This window comes from Pogona vitticeps, chromosome 5 (assembly GCF_051106095.1).
Source record: "Pogona vitticeps strain Pit_001003342236 chromosome 5, PviZW2.1, whole genome shotgun sequence".
NCBI lineage: Eukaryota > Metazoa > Chordata > Lepidosauria > Squamata > Agamidae > Pogona > Pogona vitticeps.
Genome location: NC_135787.1, coordinates 140,479,500 through 140,492,702, shown reverse-complemented (window position 1 = coordinate 140,492,702; position 13,203 = coordinate 140,479,500). Strand labels below are relative to the sequence as shown.

Sequence of the window (13,203 nt, the reverse complement as noted above, 5' to 3'; positions counted from 1 at the left end):
TCTCTCCCACAAGAGGCCAGGCTGGCCCACCTTTGCAGGCAAAGACGTTTCTCTTCAGGCAGGCTTTTCCTTAGTTATTAGGACTCCATTTCGATTCTCACTTTCTTACTTTTCATCTATTATTTCTGTTTCTTCAACCAATCACCGAGGTACTAACTACTAATAATAACACAGCTAATTCCTAACCCAGTTATTCTGTGTGCCATGTAAATATGCAGCTTTAATTAAGATAACTATAGTAGACAGAGTAAGAGACTAAGACTCAGAAGGTTTGGATTTGAATCTGTACTCAGTCACGTAAACTCGCTCGGGTGTGGAACTGATGAAAACGCTCCTTAAATATCTCACTTAATATTAATGAAAACTCAGGGTTGCTTTAAATCAGTTCTGACCTGAAGGCACATAACAGTAAAGCATCAATTTAACCATTTGAAATCCAGTAAGAGGCACTATAACCAGTTTTTGAAACATATGTATAGTTTATCAAGTTGCCTTTCACATCCTTGCAGTTGCAGCTTTTAGTCAAAACAAACCTGCTTATTGTAGTTTGTTTTGCAAATACACAATCGAAGCAAGTTGCTTTAAAATACTTTATGGTCAATGAGGAAAAGAATAAAGAGATCTGTTTTATGCTTTGTCTGGACTTATTCACTGTAACTCCACAGCTTAGGCGTGTGGATCTTGCTGCCTTTTGCTCTCTAAGGGAAATTGAGAGGAGGAAGACTCCTCTTTTCTCCTCACAGTGAAGATTTCTCTGTGCAAGATTTTTTTTTTCTCCAAGCAATTTCACAGGGAATCTTTCCCAGGTTTCTTTGTCATTTTTCCTGGAAGAAATGTCACACTTCAAAGAACAGCATATTGATCACACAGGATTAGCTGGAAAAGGCCTTAAGACACATAGGATTTGGACAGAACAATGGGGAAATCAAATCAAAACAAAATAATACATAATAAGCTGAAAAATCTCACAGAAGCAGAGGAGAAGTCTTGACAGCAAGACTTAGGAGCATGCGAATGAACAATTTGGCAAGCACTTGTTACATCTAGCTATATGTTTGCTTTGGTTTTGAGTAACATTTTGGAGAGATTTGACTCATTTCTTTTTCAACTTTCCCTTTGCCAGACCTCATGTTTTTGAGGGGCTTTACTTTTGAAGTCAAACACAACTGTGCTTGACTGCCACAAGAATTTTCTACTTGCACTTAAATGTAGCCTGATATCACTAAGGCCACTGTTTCGAACCATTCAACACTTCTGTCTTATGGTTGTTGTAGGTTTTTCGGGCAGTCTGGCTATGTTCTTCCTAACATTTCGCCAGTCTCTGTGGCCGGCATCTTCAGAGGACAGGAGTCAGAACTCTGTCTGTGCTCTGGATGTCACTCAGTTCTGATTCCTGTCCTCTGAAGATGCCGGCCACAGAGACTGGTGAAACGTTAGGCAGAAGAACCTCAAGAACACGGCCAGACAGCCGGAAAAACCTACAACAACCATCAGATCCCGGCCATGAAAGCCTTTGAGAAGTCTCCTGTCTTACATTAAACTCCGGCGCTACTTAGGATTAAAATCAGGTCTACTCTCCTTTTGTCAGTTCTATGATTAGCTCTGTAAAGGACAACCATTACCACACAGCAGGACTGCTATATCCACAGGATCAGTACCTGTGGTTTCACTTATCTGCTGCTTGAAAACATTATATACCCCCCCACTCCTGAAATACAGGTTTCCAAGATGTATTACCAGAACTGGCTACTAGAGGGAAACAATGCACTGTCTGTCTCTCTCTCTCTAAGATTTCCAACATCTGCAGGCAGGGAACCAATCCCCCATAGATGCTATGATCCTACTATATCTTTTTTACTGCTTTCTAGTAACTAGAACATGAATTTATCCAGTCTATACAAGGGTAATTGGTGTCAACCATGGTCAAGTGTCCAGGTATAATTTCAGTTCCTAACAGAAAAAGTAATTTGTAAGTAATCTGCTTTTTTAGATTTTAAATGTTAAAATGTGACCACATTATGAAGTGCTACGGCTGAGTATACATAGTCCGTAAGCAGGAAATTGTTAGTTGCAAGGCAGCATAAACTTTATTAAGGAGTTTTAGTGCAAGGGGATTTATTTATGAGATACTTTAAAAAAAATATTCTTCATGGATTTTTGCTGGCAGACCACAGATGAATACTCCAAAACCAGAAACGGGCCATTTTGTTTTACCTATAAGGACTTTGTGGTGTGCTGTAAGATAATGAATTTGGTAGTGGAGTAAGAATGACGGCATGTCTGACAAGTTGCACTAAGATTCAGTTAGCAAAGCCAAAGTCAGATGTCTCTTAGAGGAGTGGGTGAGTTCATTGCTATTCTAAAATGGCCAGCCCAGTTTGGGTCAACAGATATCATCTTGTACAGTATTTGATATCCTGGGTATAATATTTCTCATGCTTCTCATTCTGAATAATGGTACGATTACACTTTTCAAAAGAAAAGCAGTCCAGATAAAGAGACCACATAATCCTACCGGAGCAATGGATATACCAGATAGCTTATCTTTCCAACACTTAGACACTACTAATAAGAATTCCCTGCCCTTGACCTCCATTGATGTTGTTGTTGTTGTTTATTAAATTTATATACCACACCATCTGGCCACCAGGCCACTCTAGGCAGCTAACAACAGTATCAGGAACAATATTAAAACATGATAAAAATAAATTAATATATAACCAAATAGGGTAAATTAAATTAAAACATGGTTGTTGTGGGTTTTTCGGGCTCTTTGGCCGTGTTCTGAAGGTTGTTCTTCCTAACGTTTCGCCAGTCTCTGTGGCCAGCATCTTCAGAGGACAGCACTCTGTGGTAAATTAAAACAGATGGCAATAAAGGTGGTAAAAAGGGTGATGGAGAGGATGGCAAAAAGGATGGTAAAAAGGGATGTTGGTATTTGTTTTATCCTTTCATGTTGGATTTTATTGCTGGTTGCTTCATTATGGTTTTAATTTTGTGTTACATTTGATAGTGTCCATCGCTTAAGAGAAGTGCATTTTTTAAAAGCAAATAACAAAAATCATTACTGCACAAACGGAAAAAGCCATGGGCAGTTGCATCATGTTTTTCCCCCAGAATGGTTCAATATATTTACAATTAATTTACAATTAATCCAAACTGTATACTCAGTGAATAAAGTATTCAACATTGTTCCCCTTAACCCTTCAAATAGAATCATCTGAATCTGTCCATATTATTCTGCATATGCTATGGATGCTAATGGTACTGTGTAAATAACATACCACCCAATTTAGCATAAAACTCAGACAATTCTGTCAACAACTGCCTAGAAATAGGTATTAAATCCAAGTTTTTCAGATTAGACATACATAGAAGTATGCTGTTTGTTCACCATGCATTTAACACAGACTCATCATTGAGGAATGCAAACTTTTGTAATCAGAGAGGGGAAAAATACATTGATACTCACTGTAACACATTTTCTGCAATAGAAGGAAGACATCATTACCATGGATTGTCCCTTCTACTTGCTCTTGTATACAGGAATGTTTAAGTCAATTTGCCCTAGCTATTCTCTAGTGGAGGAGAACCACCGAGAAATCCAAACCTTGTGATACTGATCACAGATTCAAAATAAACAGATACAATTATTAAAACATTTTTCTTTTCTTACTGAAGATATCACACCACCACGGAAAACCACAAATAGCCAAGGCTATTACATGCCTACTGAAAAGTCCTACTGTATTTAAGATGTGCTCCTAAATGAAATGTCAAGAGTTGTAGTCTAAAGTAACAATTCTATGAGTGTACACAGGTTGTCAACTCTTACGTTATGTATTCCCAAGTCTTAAAAAGTTATGTATTACTTTTAATATGCCCCCAACATTATTTTTGGTGTTTTACTTGTGTGTGTATGTATATTATATATACACAGTGGTGTCTCACACAACGATGTTAATTGGTTCCAAAAAAAATCAACGTTGTGTGAAACATCGTTCTGTGAAACACCATTTCTCATAGGAATGCATTGAAAACCGGTTAATCCGTTCCAATTGGAACGGATTGCCATCATTCAGTGAAAATCCCCATAGGAAACATCGTTGAGTGAAACAATGTTTCCTATATTGGAATGTATTGAAGCCGACTCAATACATTTCAATGCCTTTGCGAAGTCCTTTTTCGCTCCTGTAAAAGTGTCTTACAATGTTTGGACGCTGTTTTAAATGATTGCAATGGTTAGTCCACCTCCTGAAACCTATGCAAACTGATTTTGGTGTTGTTCTGACACTTCGTTAATTTATGATGATTTTTTGAATTTTCTCCATTGGAAACCATTGGATGGTCTGTCTAATGGTTTCCAATGGAAAAAACAAAAAATCATCATAAATTAACGAAGTGTCAGAACAACACCAAAATGCATTCTACTCACCACACCAAATTTCACAGACCATAGAATGTCCTTTATAACTTAGGTATCTTTCGAGACTTCCAAATGTAATCAACAAATGAAATCCTTTAATCACCGGCCCAAGTATCTTTTGCTACCTGCACTCTCAGAGAGCTACTATTTAACCACCAAATCCATGTATATCTAACATCAGAGGCTGAATCATATATTGTTTCCCTGAAGTATTTTCACTATGTTGTAACATAGTCTAGGTGCCATTTACTTATAACAAAAGGATGATATGAATATCATTTGAATGAAACAACTTGGATGATGCAAAGTAATTGGTTAAATTAGTTCATTTACGCAAAAGTTTGACTTATAGCATAGTACTGCACTAGTTGTTGTTCAACATTGTTCCGACCATAAAATCTAGTTAAGTGCCATAAAAACACTCTCTAACTAGCCTCTCAGTCTAGTTTTATTTATTTATTTATTTATTTATTTATTTATTTATTTAGATTTATACTCCACCCATCTAGACTGAAGGTATACTCTGGGTGGCATTACAAATTTTAAAACAATAAAACCAATAAACATGCAATAAATATGTTAAAATGTGAATTTAAGATACAGCAGGAAGGATGCGTGTAAATACGAGGTTGGGAATACACACACACATAAACTGTTGACAAAATGGGATTTATTCAACCGAGGATAAAAAAACAAAACTTTTGCAAAATGAATTAGCTGGAAAATAGTCACATATGCATTTAAATGTTCACTGAAAGTGATCACTTCCAAGTCAATTCTTTGTGCTGAATGAACAAGAGAACAGGGCTTTCACAACATGGGTATTCCTTTACCCCATTTATCTTCACAGATAATCTTTTGCAAAACTGTCTGCAAATGCTATAGCTAGAGATTAAGAGATTTATCTACAAATTTGCGTAGTATCGGTCACGGTTCTGAAAATCTTGATATACACGTTTTGCATCAGACCGGCTGTAAGGCACTCTGCCAAAAGGTTCCTGATCATTGAAACAGGAGTCAAAGACTTCATCCACAGCCTTTTCTGCCATCTCTTTACTGACTTTTCTGACAGCCAAGATGGAGCGAATGGCTCTGTCTCTTACACAGACCTGAAAAAGTTGGAAAGAACAGAGTCAGGCCTCAAACTATATAGTCACCTGACATATTTATATTAAACAAAAAGAAAATATTAAAGTTATAAGCCAGAGGAACTGTTTCAAAAATATTCTAACTAAATGGACTCTGTAGTAAATAACTTTTGCATTTAGGCCTAACTCAATGATTTTAGTGGAATCTCTGCCATGACTGTTTTGAAGACAAGTTTCCATGTAAAAACACCTGCCTATCTATTGTTATATCTTGCCAAGGTCTGTTTTTTTGAGAATGTTCCTATAGTTGGCATTCATGTGAGAACCTAGATACACAGTAAGCATGCACACCTTTATATGGTGGATTCATACTATATCCAAATCTGCTGTTCTGATTACCACTACTGAACATTGGTTTCTCCTTGAGATTATAGAGAAACAGAAATCTCAGACCCGTTCGCAAGACAACGCAAAATTTTGTGAACGGAACTGTTCGTAACTCAAAATGTTTGTAGGTCAAGGCGTTCATAAGTCAAGGCATACTATAGTCTAATCTCAGTGAAACAACAGCAAAAGTTACAATTCCAACATTTTGTTACCCCTAGGAGAACTTGCATTACTTGACCTTCAACTTTTTGAATTTCCTAATGATATGAATTGAAGGCATGGTGATCTAGCTTAAACAGCTTCTAATGGAAACAAGTAAAACAGAAGCAATAAAAAAAACTCTGTGGCACATTTAAGATTAACCAATTTAATCTTATTTAAATAACAACTTTATTTAAGCATGAACTTTTGTGGATTACAGTCTACTTCATCAGCCGCATAAAGTATTTAGGCTGAAAATTCATAAATGCAATTTCTAAACCTGGTGCTCCTCTCCCCCACCTCCAGGTTAGAACTAACTCACTTGATGATGCTGCTTCAACCCAAATTTAAACCGGCCAATTTCATTTAAGAGGGAACAGTCTCCACTGAGGTTGGCAGCTCGAATCTGTAAGGGAAACACAAAATGAGTAACAATGAATAGACCATACATTTTTAAAAATTACACAATTGCAAAGCTCTTAAGAGTTCTCTAGCTGAAGCTCCCAAGAGTTTTCTCGCTGAAATGCCACCCACTAGCAGTGAATAACATGTCATTTCATCAAAACGTCCACCTAATGATTCTCCACTCCTTTTCCATTCTGGCGTATAGCTACTAAAAATAGATTAACTGTGTAAACAATGAAATAAAAGTTCTTGAATCTGATTGACTGCTCACCCTCAAAATTTCTGGTGACACCAATTCACCTACTGTGCTGAGAAATTGTCTTTTTGATTCCATGCATAAAACAGAACAAGGTACTACATTCTAGCTTATAGAAACTGCTTTTTTCCAGGGGTACTCCAAAGGCAGAAGTCACAATTTCCATTTTTAACTTGTGTTGAATGATAAACATCTTGCTTTATTATACAAATGAGTAACCTGGATAGTTTTGGGAATACTCTTTATAGTGCACTAGCACCAAGAAAAGATTATCCATGTTAAAATTAGTTTATGTGTAGTTGAGAATGAAGGTATTTATACTTAATTACTGACTAGATTATTTGTTACTAGGAGAACTATGAGTTTCATATGAGCTAGAATTCCCTTATTCTCCCTTTTTTCTTATGCCTTTTCTCTCTAACGAACGAGTGCTCTCCCCTTTCTCAACAAGGTGCTCATTTTCTTCTCGACTGTTGTTGTTATTTTGGGCGGCTATCAGTATTTAAAACACAACAACCCAATCCCACCCAGAAGGACATAAATAAAGATAATCAAAACACATTAAAACACAGGATTACTGAAAAAGAAGGAAACATGGATGGCAAATCAAAATCAATAATCAATTCTGTTGATCAAAACTGTCAGAAGACTGTCCCTCATTGTGTGTATGAAATTTCCAAGTGCATATATATAATTTCTAGATGGATCAGTGAATCAATATTATGGAAAAGCAGGCAAGGAACAGAGTAAAAATAAAGAGAAGAATACATTTAGTGGAACTTTGCTGGTAAGAATATGTTCAGGCTACGTATCAAGTGTGTTCCTGGCAGCATTAGCAATCCACATCTGCAAATAAAATATTTAACTTACCTCTGAACAAGCCAAGTGCCTGACATTATTGAACCAGTCTACCTGTGCACGACAATGATCAAAAGCATGGATAAGTTCATGTATCACCACTCTATTCATATGAGATTGCTGGTGAATATTGTTTTGGCATAAAACAATCTGAAAAAGAAAATAAATAAAACATTCACAGGATAATTCAAAAAATATTTTTAATGGCAAATCATACACATTTCTTTTTTATACCCCTAAATAACAGTGCTGGCAAATGTTAATTGCTCTTTATAGTCCTATGCAGATGCTAGCCAGTTCACACACAGGACAAAGCTGGAGGGGGGGGTGTTGATGTAAACATGGGGCCTTCCTCTGAACACCACCATATCTGTGGTATCATTCTATGGCTTCACACATTGATCACAAAGATCTGAGGTAGGCTTCCTGACTGGGTTCAACTAAATACATTATAAAGCGCTCATGACTGGGAATCTTGCCTTATCAGGATTCCCAATCAAAAGCATTCCATAATGGCATTCAACCAAATGTTATTACAGAGCTCTCTGCAGACATTTTCACTCAGTGAACAAAGATCTGAAGTAGTGCCAGGCAAACATCAATATTTAGGATTGGTTCTACACCCCAGGATTATCCCATGTGAGTAAGCAAATATCTGCACTGGGCTTACAGAGCACTGCACAACAATCAGCTGGATCTGACAAGTGAGGTAGCCAAGGGATAGCCACCATCTGGCTTTCTGTGCTCTAAGTCTCTTCTCTGCCTGATGCAATCATGAGAGTCAGAAGTGAGGAGAGAAGATGATGCAAGTATGGAAGGAGATGCTGAAGATTCAGCCCCACTCACACTACTGCAGTGTGAATGAAAGGATACAAGATAAAGAAAGTATACTGCCCTCCTCCCTGATTGCCCCCACTACTTTGGTTTTCCCCCTTCAGCACAAAGAAATACTATAGCTTGCGAGCTCACTATGCTATCTAATGCTAGATCTGCTTTATGGGAGTCAGCATATCTGAGAGCAGCAAATGGATCCAGAGACATTTCCATACAAGAAAATACCAGCCTGGGATAAGCATTAAAGGCCTGGCCCCTTCTATCCCACATTACATACAAAATCAGTGTAGCTAAGATACAGAATTACCACACTAACTTCCATAGGTATGATGAAATGACAAATCAGTACCTGAGAAAAACTGGAAAAAATAATCTCCAGTAAACACAATTCCAATATGTTTTAGGCAGCCGGAAAGTTTAAAGGAATGTTCCAATTCAACTGAAGTTTCCTGGCCTGAAGTTGATTCTTCCCCTTGCACCCATTCCATCAGGAAAATGCACACTTTGATTTACTCTGAAAGTGAAATCCTATGATCTGTGGCAGGACACTCCTCTGGCTATAGTAATTAGGCAGCGAAGGAGGTCCATCTCTTGCACTATAGTTTAGCCTGTAAAAGTTCTCTCAGGGTGGGGTGGATCTTTCGGTTACTATGGTTGCCCTGCCAGTGTCATCCCAGGAACACATGAAAGGCAAGGGTGCACATATACTCCTGAAATAGAGTAAAATTATACCAGCCTTGATGGAGAATTCCATGCCACTGGATTGTTTTCTTAATGTTTTTGGTTTTTACTATTTTGTAGCAAAGAAATTGAGAACACCAATCTTGAGGAATTATGGCTAAAACCCAAATATATATTAAACATTGTATAATTATGCAACAATTCTATTTTTTTATAATGGGAGCACATAAAATAATCTCCTACAACCAAGCACAGAAGAGATTGCTCAGTGAGCTACCTGGGAGGTTGAAGAATCAAATCCCCCGCTGACACACCCATCACAGTCTTCACATGAGAAGTGTCTGTCTCTGTAAACAGTGCTGCAATGTAAAAAAATTTAACATAAGTAAGATTCAAGTATTTGACTTACCTGTTTTTTCTTCTGCTCAAGCCATTAAAAAACAACATGAAATGAAAAAAACCTTCCCAAACAAAAAAGGAACATTGAACAAAATAGCAAAACAATGAAAGAAAGTCCAAAAAGTCTGGAAAAAAATCTAAATGCAAACTAAGATGTAAGGCGATCAAACATTTACATATGTAACCATATACAGTGGACCCTTGACTTATAAAGGTCCCTACTTACAAAAATTTCAAGGTACGAAAAGCTCCGGCCGCAAAATTTTGGTCTGACTTGCGGCCGGAGCTTTGACCTACAAAAGGCAGGGGGAAAGGGTGGGAAATTCAAAGCCACCCGCGGCTCTCGGCTTACCAGGCTTCGAAAGCTGCACCCGCTGCCTCTTGTCTCCTGTCCCCGGTGCCCTCTGCCTCCTGTCCCTGTGGGGGAAGGAGGACAGAAGGCAGAGGGGCAGCGGGTGCAGCTTTGGAAGTCTGGGATTTTTTTTCTTAGGCCAGTTACGGATTACAGGGTTTTCAATGCATTCCTATGGGAAATTGACTTTTTGACCTGAGGTCACCGTTCCAATACAGATTAATTCCGTAAGTAGAGGGTCCACTGTAGTTGTCATCTATATGTAGCACATTTGTATGTTGAAATAATTATAAAGATTCTCAGTCTGGTGGTTGTAGGTTTTTCGGGCTGTTTGGCCGTGTTCTTGGAAGTGTTTCTTCCTAACATTTCGTTAGTCTCTGTGGCCAGCATCTTCTGAGAATGGGAGCTAGAGCTCTGAACACAGACAGAGCTCTAGCTCCCGTCCTCTCAAGATGCCGGCCACAGAGACTGGCGAAACATTAGGAAGAACAACCTTCAGAACAAGGCCAAACAGCCCAAAAAGCCTACAACAACCATCGGATCCCAGCTGTGAAAGCCTTCGAGAATACATTCTCAGTCTGTTGATGAATATAATGGGCTTTTATCTTTCCATTTCTGCAATCACAATCATTCAGCCACTGCAAAGACATTTTATTTCCATGAAACAGGTAGATAGTTTGACAAAAGTTTTGGCAAGAAAGGTTTAAGTACACAAGAATAATTACCATAAAGACACGATAGGGTTGGGTCATAAGTGTTTCTTACCAGCCAGAATTCTTCATAGCATCAAGAAGTACTTTAGCATAGGGATCTACAACAGACATCAGTGCAATCAGTCATTCCTGAACCAGTATCTTTTGCAGGGGAAAACAGGCTGGAGATGCCAGTGTATTTTGGCATCAGGGTATTTTGGCATGCAATACATATATTCAGCTAATTAATTAAAACTCAAACTTCTGCCATTGTTTCAGGTCATCAGTTACCAGGAGGAAGCTCTCTTTGCCAGGAGCTACCATTCCACAAATGGGAATTTTTGCCTCTTTATGTAGTGAACTACAAAATTACATTACATCCACAAACAGTAACTTTTGTTAGAACATCACTGGGCAAAGATGCTTATTGTTTTTAAAATACTAAACTGTACACCTTTTTCCCCATGATGTAATGCTCATGCAAGTTATACCATAACCTGGTGCACTTCCACTGACAGATAAATCCCTTTGGATTCCAGCAATCCAATAAGATTACTGCTTGCAGTTCTTTCATGGCCTGTTCAAGCTAGGTGTAAATTAAAATAAAAAGGTGGGGGGAAAGTGTGCTTTTCAGTAGTACTGTAATATGAAGAAGCTAATGTATAGAAAGCGTAGCACAAACTAACTGAGCAACCAACAAGAGGAGTAGTAAATGGCACTTTTCCCTTCAACAATCCTGGAGTTAGGGATGTAGGACCTCTCCCCCGTAGTTCTAAATCTGTATATAATTTTTATGTCCCCAAAAATGTAGCTACAAAACAAAAACAGCTGATTAACACACAGGAAGGCACAACCTCTCCTCCTCCCCCTGCAACAGAGCAGCACACTGCTGGGCCCTCCCTTGTCTCATGCCAGCTTCCCTGTATGCCCCAACATCCTCCTCAGCAATCGCATTGTACCATCATGCCAGAAGAAGGGGCCATCCAAGACATTACCACAGACTGGGGCTACTGCAACCATGAACAGGGGCCTCAGTAAGTCTAAGGCCGACCCGTCTCAGGCCACTTCCTGGAGAATAGCAGCAAAGTATTTATTGAAAATCCATTTACTGATTGATAAAAAATCTGTGTATAACCTAAACTGTGCTGCTGAAACCCATGCAATTCAAGGGAGCATTTCAACTTTGATGACAAAAAGCTATGTCAGGTTCTGAGTGGCAAGAAACATTTCAAGTTCTAAGGAAAAGATCATTGTTATGTGTTGTGTGTGTGTGCGCGTGTGTGCGTGCATGTGTGCGTGCGTGTGCCCAAGGACCACCTTGCCCTCAGGTAGAAAAATATTATATCTCTCATGGAAAAAAGGCTGCCAAAAAGTAAGTTAACTGAGTGCAATCATTCCCAGGAAAGAAAAAGTGTTGGCTGGGGTATTCAGGAGCATCCAATGCTGCATTTAGAGCTAAGCTACTGCAGAGTATAAAAAATTAATAATTAAAGCATAGTGTTCAATAAATCTGTGAAATGCCCAGTGCCTTATGTTTTCTGCAACTTAATGAAAATGAACGCACACACACAGAGATCACTATAGTTGTGTTACATTATCTATATACAACTAGTCATTTCAGAGGAAGGGTGTGAAGAGCACTTTCAGACTGTCCACTCCCAGGACTAATCTCACAGATGAAATTTATACAGAACTGCCCTGCCACATATCCTTTCCGCCGTTAATCAATAGTGATAAATGGTTGTATGGTTTATTTTTTCCAACTAAAAATTAATTCCCCGCCCCACCTCCAGTAAAAAAAAAAAAAAATTAAAAATTAGAGAGGGCTGATTAGAAACATTTACCAGACCCTCGACTTTCCCTGGTTGGCCACCCATAGGGCCGCCGGGGAAGGTGGCCACCTAACATATCATCAAGGAGGACAGCTCTTCCGATGGGAGGACCGTCCTCTCTAAAAGAGGAAGATCCGGCCACCCTCGTCAGGGCCCCCTCACGGGCTAGTCTTGGAGGGTGTTTGTAACAGGCTCCATTGCCCGAGGTGGAGGCATCATCCACGGCCCCGTGGCCAGAAACGACCTCAGGCCGGAGGAGGCCCTCCAAGTCCTACCCGCCCCGCTCGGACACTTACTGGTGGCCAGGGCGATGTGCAGCATCGCTTGGCACTTCTTGTTGGTGAGGAACCCGCCATAGACAAAGGACCGCTTTTGCTTCCCTTCTGAACGCCGTCGCTCCGGGAACAGGTCATAACCGAAGTCCTCCTCTTCTTCTCCACCATCAGCGGCGCGACTCTGGGGCTGCTCGGAAGCCATGGAGGGCCCTCTCGCCCTCCCTCATTCAAGCACGAAGGGGGGAAAACGCAAAACTCCAACCGCCTTGCCGGCCGCCGTACCCAAGTTTCACGGCTGGGCAAAGGTCGTCTCGCGCACGAACCATAGAGATATGAAAGACCTCTCCGTACTTGAATGGATAGATAATAGGCCTATCGGCTTGGAATAACCCTTTTGCCGCCAGAGGAGCAGAAGCTGCGCCCTGAAAACCTATGCCAGAAGCACGACTAGACTCTTGGATGTTTATTTACTCTCCCTTTTTTTTAATAAGATTTTTACGTACACGTGCCCCGAGCA

At 39.4% G+C, this 13,203-nt stretch overlaps 1 protein-coding gene across 3 annotated transcripts; it reads right to left on the bottom strand.

The window, feature by feature from the left end:
• Positions 1-5,079: 5,079 nt before the first annotated feature.
• ATP23 (ATP23 metallopeptidase and ATP synthase assembly factor homolog) lies at positions 5,080-13,004 on the bottom strand. 3 transcript variants are annotated; one of them, XM_020795525.3, is made up of 6 exons: positions 12,708-13,004; positions 10,653-10,698; positions 9,414-9,495; positions 7,634-7,771; positions 6,425-6,508; positions 5,080-5,535 (listed from the first exon to the last, which is right to left on the bottom strand). In XM_020795525.3, the coding sequence occupies exons 1-6, from the start codon at positions 12,886-12,888 to the stop codon at positions 5,332-5,334; spliced, it is 735 nt and encodes a 244-aa protein (XP_020651184.2). In that variant the 5' UTR covers positions 12,889-13,004; the 3' UTR covers positions 5,080-5,331. The 3 variants fall into 3 exon arrangements, with proteins under 3 accessions (XP_020651184.2, XP_078233010.1, XP_020651185.2); XM_078376884.1 differs by having other exon boundaries at positions 10,613-10,698; positions 12,708-12,979; XM_020795526.3 differs by lacking the exon at positions 10,653-10,698 and having other exon boundaries at positions 12,708-12,961.
• Positions 13,005-13,203: the final 199 nt, after the last annotated feature.